At 43.8% G+C, this 16,385-nt stretch overlaps 1 protein-coding gene across 1 annotated transcript in view; it reads right to left on the minus strand.

Annotated features, from left to right (window-relative positions):
• Positions 1-8,412: 8,412 nt before the first annotated feature.
• The window catches only part of LOC140376996 (sarcoplasmic/endoplasmic reticulum calcium ATPase 2), a 36,201-nt gene continuing 28,228 nt past the window's right edge, over positions 8,413-16,385 (minus strand). The window contains exons 17-24 of the mRNA XM_072462243.1: positions 14,959-15,197; positions 13,572-13,792; positions 13,299-13,501; positions 12,398-12,483; positions 11,605-11,738; positions 11,210-11,327; positions 10,324-10,458; positions 8,413-10,103 (exon numbers count right to left, since the gene is read on the minus strand). Coding sequence (XP_072318344.1) covers positions 9,936-10,103; positions 10,324-10,458; positions 11,210-11,327; positions 11,605-11,738; positions 12,398-12,483; positions 13,299-13,501; positions 13,572-13,792; positions 14,959-15,197 — 1,304 coding nt within the window. The 3' untranslated portion in view covers positions 8,413-9,935. The remainder of the gene's footprint in view (positions 10,104-10,323; positions 10,459-11,209; positions 11,328-11,604; positions 11,739-12,397; positions 12,484-13,298; positions 13,502-13,571; positions 13,793-14,958; positions 15,198-16,385) is intronic.

Consider the following 16,385-nt stretch of genomic DNA (forward strand, 5'->3'; position numbering starts at 1 on the left):
CAGGAAGTAACATCACGTTAGTCCTGACTAGAAGCAGGAAGTAACATCACATTAGTCCTGACTAGAACCAGGAAGTAATATCACGTTAGTCCTGACTAGAACCAGGAAGTACCATCACATTAGTCCTGACTAGAAGCAGGAAGTACCATCACATTAGTCCTGACTAGAACCAGGAAGTACTATCACATTAGTCCTGACTAGAACCAGGAAGTACCATCACATTAGTCCTGACTAGAAGCAGGAAGTACCATCACATTAGTCCTGACTAGAAGCAGGAAGTAACATCACATTAGTCCTGACTAGAACCAGGAAGTAACATCACATTAGTCCTGACTAGAACCAGGAAGTACCATCACATTAGTCCTGACTAGAACCAGGAAGTACCATCACATTAGTCCTGACTAGAAGCAGGAAGTAACATCACATTAGTCCTGACTAGAACCAGGAAGTACCATCACATTAGTCCTGACTAGAACCAGGAAGTACCATCACATTAGTCCTGACTAGAACCAGGAAGTACCATCACATTAGTCCTGACTAAAACCAGGAAGTACCACCACATTAGTCCTGACTAGAACCAGGAAGTACCATCACATTAGTCCTGACTAGAACCAGGAAGTACCATCACATTAGTCCTGACTAGAACCAGGAAGTACCATCACATTAGTCCTGACTAGAACCAGGAAGTAACATCACATTAGTCCTGACTAGAACCAGGAAGTACCATCACATTAGTCCTGACTAGAACGAGGAAGTAACATCACATTAGTCCTGACTAGAACCAGGAAGTACCATCACATTAGTCCTGACTAGAACCAGGAAGTACCATCACATTAGTCCTGACTAGAACCAGGAAGTAACATCACATTAGTCCTGACTAGAACCAGGAAGTACCATCACATTAGTCCTGACTAGAACCAGGAAGTACCATCACATTAGTCCTGACTAGAAGCAGGAAGTAACATCACATTAGTCCTGACTAGAACCAGGAAGTAACATCACATTAGTCCTGACTAGAACCAGGAAGTACCATCACATTAGTCCTGACTAGAACCAGGAAGTACCATCACATTAGTCCTGACTAGAACCAGGAATTACCACCACATTAGTCCTGTTCTCAGGTCTCTGCACTGCCCCCTGTGGCTCAGAGAAGAGACTTTAAAGGAGCTCTGCTTGTGTACAAGTCTCTCCATGGTCTAGCACCAAAGTACATCTCAGACATGTTAGTGCCATATGAACCATCTCAGACTCTGAGGACCTCAGGGACCGGCCTCCTGCTGGTGCCAGAGTCAGGACTAAACATGGACCGGCCTCCTGCTGGTGCCAGAGTCAGGACTAAACATGGACCGGCCTCCTGCTGGTGCCAGAGTCAGGACTAAACATGGACCGGCCTCCTGCTGGTGCCAGAGTCAGGACTAAACATGGACCGGCCTCCTGCTGGTGCCAGAGTCAGGACTAAACATGGACCGGCCTCCTGCTGGTGCCTAGAGTCAGGACTAAACATGGACCGGCCTCCTGCTGGTGCCAGAGTCAAGACTAAACATGGACCGGCCTCCTGCTGGTGCCAGAGTCAGGACTAAACATGGACCGGCCTCCTGCTGGTTCCCAGAGTCAGGACTAAACATGGACCGGCCTCCCGCTGGTGCCAGAGTCAGGACTAAACATGGACCGGCCTCCTGCTGGTGCCAGAGTCAGGACTAAACATGGACTGGCCTCCTGTTGGTGCCAGAGTCAGGACTAAACATGGACCGGCCTCCTGCTGGTGCCAGAGTCAAGACTAAACATGGACCATCCTCCTGCTGGTGCCCAGAGTCAGGACTAAACATGGACCGGCCTCCTGCTGGTGTCAGAGTCAGGACTAAACATGGACTGGCCTCCTGTTGGTGCCAGAGTCAGGACTAAACATGGACCGGCCTCCTGCCGGTGCCAGAGTCAGGACTAAACATGGACCGGCCTCCTGCTGGTGCCAGAGTCAGGACTAAACATGGACCGGCCTCCTGCTGGTGCCAGAGTCAGGACTAAACATGGACCGGCCTCTTGCTGGTGCCAGAGTCAGGACTAAACTTGGACCGGCCTCCTGCTGGTGCCCTGTAAATGACCTCAAAGATCTTGCTTTATTGCTTTATTAAGAGTAATAACTTACAAGAGACAAGATCACAAACTAAAGCTACAGAAAATGTGTTGTGCTAATCAATGGTTAAAATATCCCTTGCCTCCTGTTGATGAGGGTTCTTCCCTTGGGTTGGTATAATTGTTATTCTGTCAAATGTATTTGTTCTATAGTTCGCATGTTTTGTACGTTGCTGTTTATATTTCACCCAGAAGGTGGCGCCAGTGAGCTTTGCTAATATATGAAGGCAATGCAATTTAACAGGTTTATTTAATGTTTAGCCCAGACAAAAGACATTTCATGATTAAAATAAGTTTATTAACTTACATAGAATTATTTAGCAATTATAAGTAAGGATTTTCATGAGTATAATAAACATGTTAAAGGTTAAAAAGGTACATGTGACAACTGTAAGCTCTAATTGTTGTGTTTCTTGTATCTCTTACTGTGTTCACTTATAAGACATGGCAATAAAATGTGTGAGCCATCAGTTTGAGAGACCATCATTTCAGGGGATGCTACAGGAAGGGCCCCTGAAGCACAGAGAGCCGCTTCAGCACGGTCCCATCGCCACGACTCCAATCATGGTCAACTGGGGATCAGTGGTCAACGGCATTGCCCCATCCTCAGGAGGTCAGTGAGGAAGAGAACCTCACCCCTCTTCTCGACTAAGGAAACCAACAGAAAAGATGCAGATGTATCAGGAGGAGGAGAAAGGAAAAAAGGCGTCTTTATCTTTATGAACAATGGAAAAAACAAGTATGTGTAACACGTGAGCAACTGAAAGGACATAACAAATTGTGAAATTGCTCAACTTCTGGACAATTTAGAGAAGGAAAGAGACAGTGTCATATAGTCAGAAATCAGGGATCACATCATTGCCTCTTCTGACATAAGACGAGTCATAGATGCTTGAGAAGCCGTCACAATAGACACGATTAAAGTGACACACAAGACTCTCAGGCATCCATGACTATGATAGTGACCAAGTAAAGGCACGACTTTGTGAGCTTCTCAACAAAGACCATGCTCATTCCATCTATGGTTCTTCAGTCAGCAGATCACGTCCTCCAGACATCAGTGTAGCAGAGGCTGCAGCAGAATTAGCAGCTAAGGAAGCCGAGTATGAAATGATGGGAGAAAAGGAGAAACAAAGAGAAAGGTTTGATCTGTTGAATGGTGAGCTTGAGTGACTAAAGGTGGAATCTGCTCCAGTCAGATTAAAGACATGATGAGTGTTCACTCTGTCGACAAAAGCAGATCAGTTCAGCAGATTCCTATAGTTTTAGCTCCTGCTCCAATGCCTCATGGTAATGCAGTGTCAGCTTCACCTGCACAAGCAAACATCTTGTATCGAGCCAAAGCAGTGCAGTATTATAATGAACAGACTGTCAATGCCAGAGCGCTCCATGTTCACAGGAGAAGGCCTCATTTACCGCCCTTATATCTATATCTATGATCTCACCTGCACACATATATATTACTATATACGGAAATATGTAGGAAGCCCAGCTCGAAAGACACTTGATGGCATATTTTACAGACACTTATAAGGACGCATGGGAACGTCTCCGCCAAAGGTATGGACACTCATTTATTATGCAAAGGGCGTTCAGAGAAAGGCTTACGAACTGAGCTACAAAGGATGCTGCAGGATTCAGAGCTTTTTCTGATTTCATCCAGACATGCGACTAGGCCACGCCCCGCATCAAAGGTTTAAATATTCTCAACCACTGTGAGGCGAACTAAAGACTAGTTTAAAAGCTACCGAACTGGACAGCTGCAAGGTGGAATCGTCAAGCTACTCAGTTCATGAAAGACTGTAGTGAGTTTCCAAGTTTCAAGGACTTTGCTCAGTTGATGTCATCTGAAGCAGAGATAGTGTGCAGCCCCATCACTTCATTCCATGCACTCCGCTCATCAGACACTTCAAGTATGGCTCTAAGGGAGAAAAGACCCGCATGTAACGTTCTGCACACACCAGTGACAAACCAGATAAACCAGTTACAAGCCTGCATCAGAGCAAAACAGAGCAGGCTGCAACTACCCTGTCTCTCAACCAACGGTGTGTGAGTACTTCAATGATAGTACCAGTTTGGGTTTCCTCAGAGCACCATCCAGGTACTAAACAACTCATCTATGCACTTTTGGACACTCAAAGTGACACTGTTCCTTCATCAATATGTGTCAAAAAGTCTCAAAGCAAAGTCAACACCAGTAGGGTTAAAGCTTACTATGATGCTTATGTCTTATGTTGTCTCAGGTCTTAAGGTAAGAGGCTACAGCTCCTCTAAAGTGACAACACCCTCCTGCATGTGCTAAGGTCTGTATCCCAGTGAATCGCTTGCACATTCCTCCCTGTGAAACGGCAAGGCAATGGAATCACCTGAAGGTAATAGTAAATGAGATTCCCTCACCGTTAGAATGTGAAGTAGGCCTGTTAATTGTTGTTGTTGTTGTTGCTTTTAATGGTGGCTGGAAGCCATCTGCAAACGTGCATTTACCGCCATCTACTTTATTGGCTACAATTGTTCCAAGGCACGGACTCCAAGACAGATAATGTTAGGAGGAGAGGACGGGCCTTATGCAGTTCGCACAGCATTAGGCTGGAGTATTGTAGGTCCATCACCAAACACCCTAATCAACTCCACAGTATGTCACAGAGTCACAGTCATTGTTCTGGTGATACTTTTAATGGCGGTTGCAGCCATTAAAATGGCGGAAAATATGTATTTATCGCCACTTCCTGTAGTTCTACGTCTTCAAAGTCTGTGTTTCAAAGAGCTCCCTCGAGTGACTCTAGCGGACGCTCTCAAGATTCTAGAGTCTGACTTCAAAGATGATAACAAGGGTGAAAGGTCAGTGTTCTGATCAGATTCAGAAGGCATCAAGTAGCATCGTTATGTGACGTTGAGAAAATGTTCCACCAATTTTATGCGTATGAAGAGACTAAGATTTATTTGGTGGAAAAACGGCAATCTGAACACTGAACCACAGGAGCCACTTCTTTTCACATGCCTTTGCTGTAGAGCAGATCACTTAGAAATGTTGGACCACATGACCACAGATGTCTTTTTGAACAGTCTCCGCTGCTTTGTAGAAAAACATTCATCCAAGAGTCATACTCAATCTGCGGATCAAGACCGGGAACTCATATTTATCCTACTCTGAGTAGGCCCTGCGCACCAGGCGGGACCTCCTGATAAAGGGTGTTTTTTTGTTTCACCAGAAACTAGCCTCTTTGTTTACTATCAGCCCTTAAATGGGTCATCAGCCTCCTATTGTAGCCTCTGCTGCTTCATAGCAACAAGAGAGAAATAAGGTGCGATCAAGAAAGCAACTTTATAGGAGCTAAAAATGAACTGCGAAACAGTGTGATTTCCTTATGCACATTCCTCATTTAAAGGGCCCATATCATGCAAAATCAACTTTTCTGAACTTTTAACCTTCTTACAGTGCTTTTGGTACCTCATATATGTGGCCAACGTGGTTTTTTGATTGATTCCTGCAGTTTTTAGCTAGAGAACAGTCTCCATCCTTCCCTTCGGACGGGGCCTATTCACCAGGATGATGTACCTGTAACAACCTGAAGGGTTAAACATATTAGTCAATTTGTAAAATAAACTTCACCCTCCTACACTGCAGACTTCAGACATGACACGGACAGCTGTGTCCTGCAGAAGTTCTCTGATGACTCTGCCATCATCGGACTCATCACGTAAGACGATGATGCGGAGTACAGAGGACTGGAGCAGGACTTTGTGGACTGGTGTCAGCGGAACCACCTCCTCATCAACGCGGGGAAGACCAAGGAGATGGTGGTGGATTTCCACAGACGCCACTCCACTGCCCCCTCACCAGTGAACATCCAGGGACGGGACATTGAGAGAGTGGACTCATACAAGTACCTGGTGTTCATCTGAACCACAAACTGGACTGGACTCATAACACATGTACAGGAAGAGCCAGAGTGGGCTCTACCTCCTGAGGAGACTCAGGTCTTTTGGAGTGACAGGGCCACTCCTGAAGACCTTCTACGACTCTGTGGTGGCATCAGCTCCTGTAGGTGTGGCCTGCTGGAGCAGCAGCATCAGAGAGAGGGAGAGGAAGAGGCTGGACAGAGTCATCAAGAAGTCCAGCTCCGTCCTGGGCTGTGCTCTGGACTCGGTGCAGGAGGTGGGGGACAGAAGGGTCCTGGCTAGATTCACATCTATGCTGGACCATGAGTGTCACCCCCTGCAGGACACTCTGTCCCCTGCAGGACACTCTGTCCCCTGCAGGACACTCTGTCCGCTCTAGAGAGCAGCTTCAGTGAGAGACTGATCCACCCTCGCTGTGGGAGGGAGAGGTTTCGTAGGTCTTTCCTTCCTGCTGCTGTCAGACTTTATAACAAACACTGTTAGTCCTGAACACTCGCAATACTGACCTAACCTAATACTGATGTGCAATTCCGTCATGTGTAATTACTGTTGTGATTCATGTGCAATTACTGTGAAATTCATGTGCAATCCATGTGCCGTCGTGACACATATTCATGTGCAATTACTGTCGTGATCACATGCAATGGTATTTATGTATTTATTTATTTGTCTATTTTTTTTTTTATTTATAGGAGATCTTCTACTGAAAGTGTTTTTCAAACTTCCTATAAGTGATCTGTTCTTTTCTTCTGTATCTGCCTCTGTATCTTCCTGCGTTGCAACAATGAAATTTCCCCATGTGGGACAATAAAGGAATATCTTATCTTAACACAGAATATTACTCTCTGGGAACAAAATCAGTTTCTGCACCGGGCGATCAACGACCGACTGATCCCTGGAACAATGTCTTTTTTCAATCTTCTTTTCTCCATAAGGAATCTTCACTTGTCAGTTATTGTGTCCATTACTCTTGCTAATCTCCATTCATTGCGGGGTAAATTGTCCGCATTTTCCATGGCAACATCTCTAACTTTCAAGTTTCTCCTTGTGGTGTGCCATCTCTGCCTTGTATTCTCTTTTCCAACGTGACCAAAACTGTTCCGTTAAGTACTGCACCGCCTCCTTTTTACTGTTCACTCTTTGTAATTGATGACATCACACTAGGAAATTACCCAGCAAACACTGGGCAACAACTCATCCAATGGCAAAATGTTTCTTAATTTGACAAATAAAAATGAGATAAAATATGATTTCATATATACGAGAGCGACTTTATTTTAATGAATTATTGTTTAGGGATCAAAAAAGTTGTTTCTTTGTGTAAATTATGCATAAACTTTGACTGGAATGAGTGTCACTTCCTATCATTTTCTAGATTCCACAAATAACTACTTGACTGGTGTACAACTATAATTTATTACCAGGCATAAATACAACAAATAAAGTCAAAATTTGAAAATCGTAGCTAGTTCTTGCTGTACTGGACAACAATAACAGCGTAACCCAGGGCACTGGGTCCAAGTATGTTGAAATAGTGGATATTATAATTTTGTGTGCATATTATAGTGTAATTATGCACAATGTACCCAAAAGTGCAAACTGCAACAAAGACATTTATTCAAAAAGGTCGAAAAAAGTGTAAATAAAATTTCCATTTATTTTGCCTAAAAATTATGGAATAGGACTTTGTGACCACCTGATCGCCCCCATTGCCTTCCTAAAATGTAAATGAAGCTAATTAGTATATGAATCATGCTAACACTTTGTGCACAGTGTCCCCTGCGCCCCCTGTAATCAAATCATTACACTAGTGCTAATGCTATTGGGCATCTCTTTACTTGATTGCCATCTATTTTAGTTTGTGGTCTGAAGCTATACAATTTTTGTGAGAAAAACAATCAAAATAATCAACATTTCCGGTAATATTATAGCATGTCTCTGTAGCTTAAAATATGCTTACATAGCTTACATGACTTGTGCATAAACCAGGGGTGGGCAAACTGCGGCCCACGGGCCACATGTGGCCGTTTGTCCTTATAATATATATTTTTGCCCTCAGGCATCTGTCTGCACTTGTATCCTTAAGAAATATGACGTGAAATTAATTAAATATTATATTCAATTGCCTATATTTGACAGAAAAGTGATATTTTATTTAATATTTAATTTTGGGGATTTTTTTTTAATTCACACCAATGATCGCAGGTCGGCCCTCCAATACTTGCCTGGATTCGAATATGGCCCTCGGAGGAATATAATTGCCCACCCCTGGTATAAACTGTGCTCAGCTACTGTGCTCATGACGCCATGACAACCAAAAAAGTGACATGGTGCATCTTTAAGCAGTTTAAATCATAGGTAAAGATCACGGACATCAGCATATTCAAAAATCCCTTTTCGACCTTTATTTAAGCTTTCAAAGAACGTCCAAAACATCAAGTCCCATTTCCACAGCTTCTATCCTATGACAGTCTGAGCTACAAATAAATAATAATGACAACATGTTTAATTAATAACAAAACATATAAATACATAAAATAACATTTCAGTGACGTAAAAAACACTTCTTCCATTTTTGCATCATTCAAGCGACGTCACAAGTTCAAACTAAAATAATGGAAAAACAGGCAGAATGTGTTAAGCAAAATAAACTCTAGACATTAGTGTCCAATCACAAGGAGGCAAACTGTGCTTCAATACAAAAAAGTACAAATTATAACGTTTTTTTTTTATTTTTACAATTTCTCATCCTGAACTGCATCATAAAAAAAAAAGGACAGATCTTCAACCACGCAACATTTTCATTGGATTTAAGAAAAAAACATTTAAATTTAGTATTCATGTAGCATATTGTGAAAAACGTTACTGTTATATCTGTTTATGGCGGCGTTTAGCTATACTGCCACACTCCTGTAAGTGGGTATCTCCGGATTGGTCCGAAAATGTGACACATATTTGGCAATTACATTTTCTTCTGCAGCGCCAAAGTCTGTGTCATTCCCAGTTTGTCCTGGGTGCATCCGATTAGTCTTTTTGAGCAGAATAATGAGAAATGAGAAAGATTAAAATAGAAGCACAATCAAGGTCAACATATGTGTGCGTTTACGAGGGCTGAAAGTGACCAATTGTTGCTGAGGTTTAAAAGGGGCACAATGACTAGAATTCTCTATCAAGATGTTTTTCCTGGAATATTCCACATCCTCCATCTCCATAGAGACAAGCAGGTGATAAATGAAAAAGGCATGAGTTTATACAGACTGTGGAACATTCCAGGCAAAGCACAATTTCACGAGAAGCGGCGATGATTATTTAAGCATGATTTCTATTGTACACTGAGACTATCTGAATACATTATCAATCAAATATGATGAAATATGGTGACTGAAGGTTTTTAGATACAAATAAATTGTATTATGAATGAAAATCAGGAATTTACTTAATCTTTTTCAATATTTTGATATAGTAATGCCGCCGTGTGTGTTGTAAAAGGTCTTTTTGTTTGCGTTTTAGCCTCTGTAAATTTCAAATAACAATTCCAACAATGAATATATTGTTTTTTACTGGTGGTGATTAGGCAATTAATCGTCATGGCCCTATCCTCCAGCTGTTACATTGAGCACCTCTAACTAGCATGGTATTAACTGTGTAAAAAAAGCTAAAGCTGCACAGAGCACCCTTCAAAGCAAAGAAACTCATACAATGTAATTCTGATTGTCTGTCGGATGACCTTCAAAACATTTTCTCACAACAAAATAACTTACTCTTTACCAACTTAACTCGCCATTCTTTCAATTTCCTAAGGACAAACCCGTATTTTTAATCCCATATGCTCTTCAAATCGCTCCTCTCCACGGCACCGTCCGTCCTCCTCGTGCTCCTTCAGACGAGTCACGACTTCAACCCGTTCACTCCCAGAAGATGTTGGTGATGTCAGAGTCCAGACTGAAGATCCACAAAACCAGAGGCGCCGCGACGGCCACGAAGGACCAGGACACGCCCCGAAACGACTGCCGCAGCCATGCGCCGCAGCCCGGCCCGCCTCGCCTCCGCTCCTCCTCCTCCTCCTCCAGCGACTGAGAGAGCGACGGGAGCATGTCAGAGCAGGGCATTTGTTTGACCATAGACAGCACAAAATAATGCTACTTTATTTATAGCTTATTATCTTAATATCGTATTATTTTGTTTGGTTTTCACAGATATATCACACTTAAAAATGTTTAATCATGGCACAGACGAGCAGCGACAAGCGCTGTTAATCTGAGGTGAAACACAAGTCTAGGATTTGACCTTTACCTGAAGCTGTGTTCCAGGCTCGATGTAGTTCCGAGCTAAAAACTTGAGCGCTTCGTCCATGAGAATCACCGGGAGCGACATCTTCAACACCACCACCCACTGAGACCAAGACAGAGGGCGGATCTGGAAAATCATCTGGGGGAAAACACACACGGTTTAGACGGTTCATCCAAATGTGAAAATGTGATTACACTGCCCTACAAAGTAAAAACACAGCACCTGACAGTTAAAGTGAGGACTGCAGATGGAGTCAATATTTAGCAAAAACTATCACTAGTTTGACCTTGAAGCTCTAAATGTGAACTACAGTAAATGAGGCGGCCTGAGCCCATCAAGTGTTTTAGTTTGTGTGTTAAATTAGAAATTGTGAAAGTGTCATTTCAAAATTGGACATAAAACACTACAATATTTGCGAGTTGTGAGAAACTCTCCAGTAAAACCCCAGAAAAGTGCAGAAGCTGTAAATTCAGTTGTTACCACGCTTTTCTTTTCACACAGGAATTTGAGTTTCAGTATTATTTTGGATTTCTCCAAATCAGAAAAGAGTTGAGCCATAAAACGTCACAGCACAAAAAGGTAAAAGTAACTATGGTTCTATGAATCTCCTGGCAGGAATCGTTCAGTGCTTTCAGGGGCAGGGATGAAATAAAACTGTTATGAAGCCGTTTTTTGGTATTAAATCTATTTTATGGGGCAGTACAGGCAATATAATGTCCACTACAGAGAACTAAAGACTAAAGCTGTCTGTGTAACATCTGCTAACTTTATAGTTTATGTCCTGAAATGTATAGGAGAATTCTATCAAATGCAACATTCAAAGTGTAAATCAGTCAGATGGTGGCGAGGGCATGAGCTGGTGTAATAATAATGATGATAATAAGCTCACAGGCAGCGGGTCGACGTAGAGGATGAGGAAGTGCAGAGCCATGGACAAACAGATGGCTCCCACCAGCCACGGGTTTGACCAGGGGGGCATCTTCAGCAGAGACTGGTTTTCTGAGAGACTAAACACACACACAGATCAAACATGTTACATCCAGTCAAATCAGACTCATCATTTATTGTAAGAGGATGTTATTTCCCTTAACCACAAACTGAAGGAAGACTTGTGCTCTCATAACTGCAGTGCGAGATCTAACTAAATGTAGTTATTCAATTAAAAAACCCTAATATGAATAAAACAGCTGGAGTGGTTTTCTATACACATCATTTAACACTGGAATTTCCCTATTGTGGGACAAATGAAGGTAAATTAAAAGAGATATTATGTGGAGTCATTACCTGTTGAGAGCGTTGCACATCTCAATGGTGACCAGCACTGACAGAGCCATCGTCATGGGGATGGGAGACTCAAACACAGAGCACTGAACTCCAGCAAACTCCTCGTGACCCTCACTGCACTGGAGGTAATGGGACTGAGGACACAAACACACTTTTCACTGATGAAGCTGTGGTGAAGGCTTCTCATGCCTCACTTTCTCGTACTCACTTGCTCAACTATGAACCCTGTTCTTCATCACCTCTTTTTAAAAAACACATCATAATTTACTGCATCTCATAATCTATATAATATAATATAGAGGTCTAGTTCCTTTTTGACCCTCCTGGCTTTGTTCCCCAGCCCACTCGCTCTGCGCCGGGCATCTGACACTTTAGTCAGATAAAGAAATGACTGGTCTTTGCACTAAACTAACATCTTCAACAACAACTTCATATTATTTTATTTTAAATTAGATTTTTTATTATTATTATTATTAGTAGCACAGAAAGGAAAGTTTTAAAAACAAGTACTTCAAATGTAAGACCTAAACCTTCATTGGACCAAATATAAGACTAATATAAGATTATTTGGAAAGTGTAAAGACTTTTTATGACCCCAGGAGAACCCCGTCTTAAACCCACCCCTCCTTCACCCCAGCACCACTGTTGCAGAGTCGGGTTTCCTTTTCCCACCACCACCGGGGTCTGTTTGCCTTACACCACCGGGGTCTGTTTGCCTTACACCACCGGGGTCTGTTTGCCTTACACCACCGGGGTCTGTTTGCCTTACACCACCGGGGTCTGTTTGCCTTACCAGTTGGTAGAAGGAGACTTTGGGTCCGTCGTGCGCGGCCATAAACCACCAGGCGGCAGCTCCGACTGTGGCTGCTCCGACATAACCTGCAGAAACACAAGGTAGAGTTAGAGCCCTATTCTCCTGTGCAATACTTGTGCAATACTTGTGCAATAGTGTTTATTTTCCCCTATTTTCCGTACACTGGAAAAATAAGATAGAAAATTAAAAAGTGCTTGAAATAAGTAGTATTTATGCCTGCCAATGGGACAAATATCCTGTTTAAAATAAATAAATACTACTACTGGTGCACTTTAAATAATAACAATACTTACTTCTATTGGCAAATAGTATTTTAAGAAAGTCAATATACACGAAAATCAAGATAAATACGACTTAATTTGATCACTTTTTAACTTATCGTCTCTTTCAAGATTGTACATTTTCCAGCGTACTAAACCCTTACTGAATCAAGGTGTAATAACGGCAAATACATAAGATGAAGTTAACATACTGTTTATAATTTGAAAGCCTGCTAATATTTGTAGCACATGCATATGTTAGACATCAATTCTCTTCTTTATTTTGTGGATTTTTCCTTTTAACGTGTCAAGTAGGACTGCAACAATTAGTCAGCTAACTGTAACTAGTCGACTATAAATAAATACAAATTGGCAATCGTTATCTGGACGACAGAGACTCTAAAAACTAAACAATGAACACTTTCAGATCTTTTAAATAAACCTTATTCATACATATTCTCCCTTCAGTCCCCGTATTTTACTTTTATTTGGTTAAAAAAGTGTTTAAACAAATCTCAAAGTACAATAGAAATAATCGTTTGTCTAGTCGACTCATTGACAAAAGAACTGTCTTCTGACAAAACGGTTGCGTGCGTCTGTAACGGAGCGTCCGGACTCACAGCCGACGATGAGGTACCGACAGAAGAGCCACCCGGAGATGAGCGGCTCCTTCGGGGAGCGAGGAGGCCGAGACATGATGTCCAAGTCTGGAGGGTTAAAGCCCAGAGCTGTGGCGGGAAAACCGTCCGTCACCAGGTTCACCCACAGCAACTGCACCGGGATGAGCGCTTCAGGCATCCCCAGCGCCGCCGTGAGGAAGATACTGCACAGAGAGAGCGAGAGGCCGTTACACTGGTCCATCTGTGAGTGTGGGAGTCAAACGTAATACTGACCAGACCACCTCTCCGATGTTGGACGAGATGAGGTATCGGATGAACTGCTTCATGTTGTTGTAGATGGCGCGTCCCTCTTCCACGGCCGCCACGATGGTCGAGAAGTTATCGTCCGCCAGGATCATCTCGGAGGCGGATTTAGCCACCGCGGTGCCACTGCCCATCGCGATACCGATCTCTGCCTTCTTCAGGGCGGGGGCGTCGTTCACTCCGTCGCCCGTCTGAGGAGGACCAAGGGGCAAAATAATAAGATATGTTCACAGACATTGCACACTGAATTCAACAAAACAAGAAGATGCAAATTCACAAATGTCACCAGTAAAGACCTGGACTGTTACAATCTATAAATATTGTTTTGCCTTCAGCATGAAAGAAATTCGCTTCAATTTCCAGTCCTTTTCACTGCAATCGGCCCAGATTTGGTCCTGTCGTGTTCCACTGCTGGATTCACACAGTCTTGACAAGACAATTCAACTCTGTATTTCCAGCTCAGATCTGTATCAAAATGATCCACTGATCCAAGATTTCAATCATTCATTCTCTCACTCGCTCTGTGTGTATCTAACCTACATTCTTGTACTGCCTGTATTCCTGTACAACAGTCTGCTCTGTGTGAAACGTCTAGTCTAAAACCTGGTCATAAATATTTACAGATGTCACACTACGAGCCGAGAGGATTGAAACCATAAAGACAGCACTTGTTCACTCTGTGATGACTCGTTAGCTGAGGCAGGAGCATTACGTGCTCGTCTTTAGTCCTAATCTCTGTCCCCGTCCTACTGCAAGAGTTAGAAGCCACTATTTTTGTGCCGCGACTCAAATTTCCCCCACAATCTGTAATCTTTCATCCTGGACAAAGACCACCGTGCAGAGGACACGTGGCTTTAGGGTTGTACTGACGCAGACAACATTTAAAAAGATCTACAAAGCTCAATGGGACTTTAGCTCTACACAAAATATAGGGAGTTATTTTTGAGCTTCAACTGCGCCGCATCCATTAGTTTGGTCTTTAACAAGCATTTCTGATCGTGAGCGGTGCGTTACCGATCGTGAGCGGTGCGTTACCGATCGTGAGCGGTGCGTTACCGATCGTGAGCGGTGCGTTACCGATCGTGAGCGGTGCGTTACCGATCGTGAGCGGTGCGTTACCGATCGTGAGCGGTGCGTTACCGATCGTGAGCGGTGCGTTACCGATCGTGAGCGGTGCGTTACCGATCGTGAGCGGTGCGTTACCGATCGTGAGCGGTGCGTTACCGATCGTGAGCGGTGCGTTACCGATCGTGAGCGGTGCGTTACCGATCGTGAGCGGTGCGTTACCGATCGTGAGCGGTGCGTTACCGATCGTGAGCGGTGCGTTACCGATCGTGAGCGGTGCGTTACTGCTGACCATTGCGGTGATGTCGCTGAGGCTCTGCAGATACTCCACGATGCGGCTCTTGTGCGCGGGCTCCACTCGGGCGAAGCAGCGGACCGTCCGGCAGGCCTGGCGCTGCAGGTGAGGCGGCAGCTCGTCAAACTCTCTGCCCGTCAGGCCCCCCGAGACCCCGAGGCCCTCCTGCTCCTCCTCCTGCTCCGTGATGATGCCCACGCGCCGGCAGATCGACAGTGCCGTGTTCTTGTTGTCACCTGGAAAAGAAAAGACACATTTGATTCAAACCACCACAGCTAAGGAGGGAAAAACTAGGGTCAATCGTCAGTTAAACAATGAAGAAAATGATATTTGATGTATTGATAATTATTCAGATCAGATTATAATCGGAAGAATTACAAAATAACAAGCTAAAAATGTACTTTCAATTCAATTCAAAAAGCTAATGGAAGAGTGAAGTGCTTTTATAGTTTCTGTTCATATCAAATGAACTTAAAGAAGAAATATCATGCTATTTTTTGGGAGTTATTGATCTCAGAAGTCTGAATCTGTGGATCTGACGCTAACTTTACCGCACGTGGCTCCTCCCACTTTCAGACTCGCGATCTGTGACAGCAGCGGGACTCGTCATGTCAAGACAGTGTCCTACATGTGTCATGTCAAGACAGCGTCCTACATGTGTCATGTCAAGACAGCGTCCTACATGTGTCATGTCAAGACAGCGTCCTACATGTGTCAGGTCAAGACAGCGTCCTACATGTGTCATGTCCACACAGCGTCCTACATGTGTCATGTCCACACAGCGTCCTACATGTGTCATGTCCACACAGCGTCCTACATGTGTCATGTCCACACAGCGTCCTACATGTGTCATGTCAAGACAGCGTCCTACATGTGTCATGTCAAGACAGCGTCCTACATGTGTCATGTCAAGACAGCGTCCTACATGTGTCATGTCAAGACAGCGTCCTACATGTGTCATGTCCACATAGCGTCCTACATGTGTCATGTCCACACAGCGTCCTACATGTGTCATGTCCACACAGCATCCTACATGTGTCATGTCAAGACAGCGTCCTACATGTGTCATGTCCACACAGCGTCCTACATGTGTCATGTCCACACAGCGTCCTACATGTGTCATGTCCAGACAGCGTCCTACATGTGTCATGTCAAGACAGCGTCCTACATGTGTCATGTCAAGACAGCGTCCTACATGTGTCATGTCCACACAGCGTCCTACATGTGTCATGTCCACACAGCGTCCTACATGTGTCATGTCCACACAGCGTCCTACATGTGTCATGTCCACACAGCGTCCAACATGTGTCAAGTCAAGACAGCGTCCTACATGTGTCATGTCCACACAGCGTCCTACATGTGTCATGTCCACACAGCGTCCTACATGTGTCATGTCCACACAGCGTCCTACATGTGTCATGTCC

The sequence above is a fragment of the Eucyclogobius newberryi genome, unplaced genomic scaffold, assembly GCF_026437365.1.
Source record: "Eucyclogobius newberryi isolate DKJ021-1_F unplaced genomic scaffold, fEucNew1.0.hap1 SCAF_4, whole genome shotgun sequence".
Classification (NCBI taxonomy): Eukaryota; Metazoa; Chordata; class Actinopteri; order Gobiiformes; family Gobiidae; genus Eucyclogobius; species Eucyclogobius newberryi.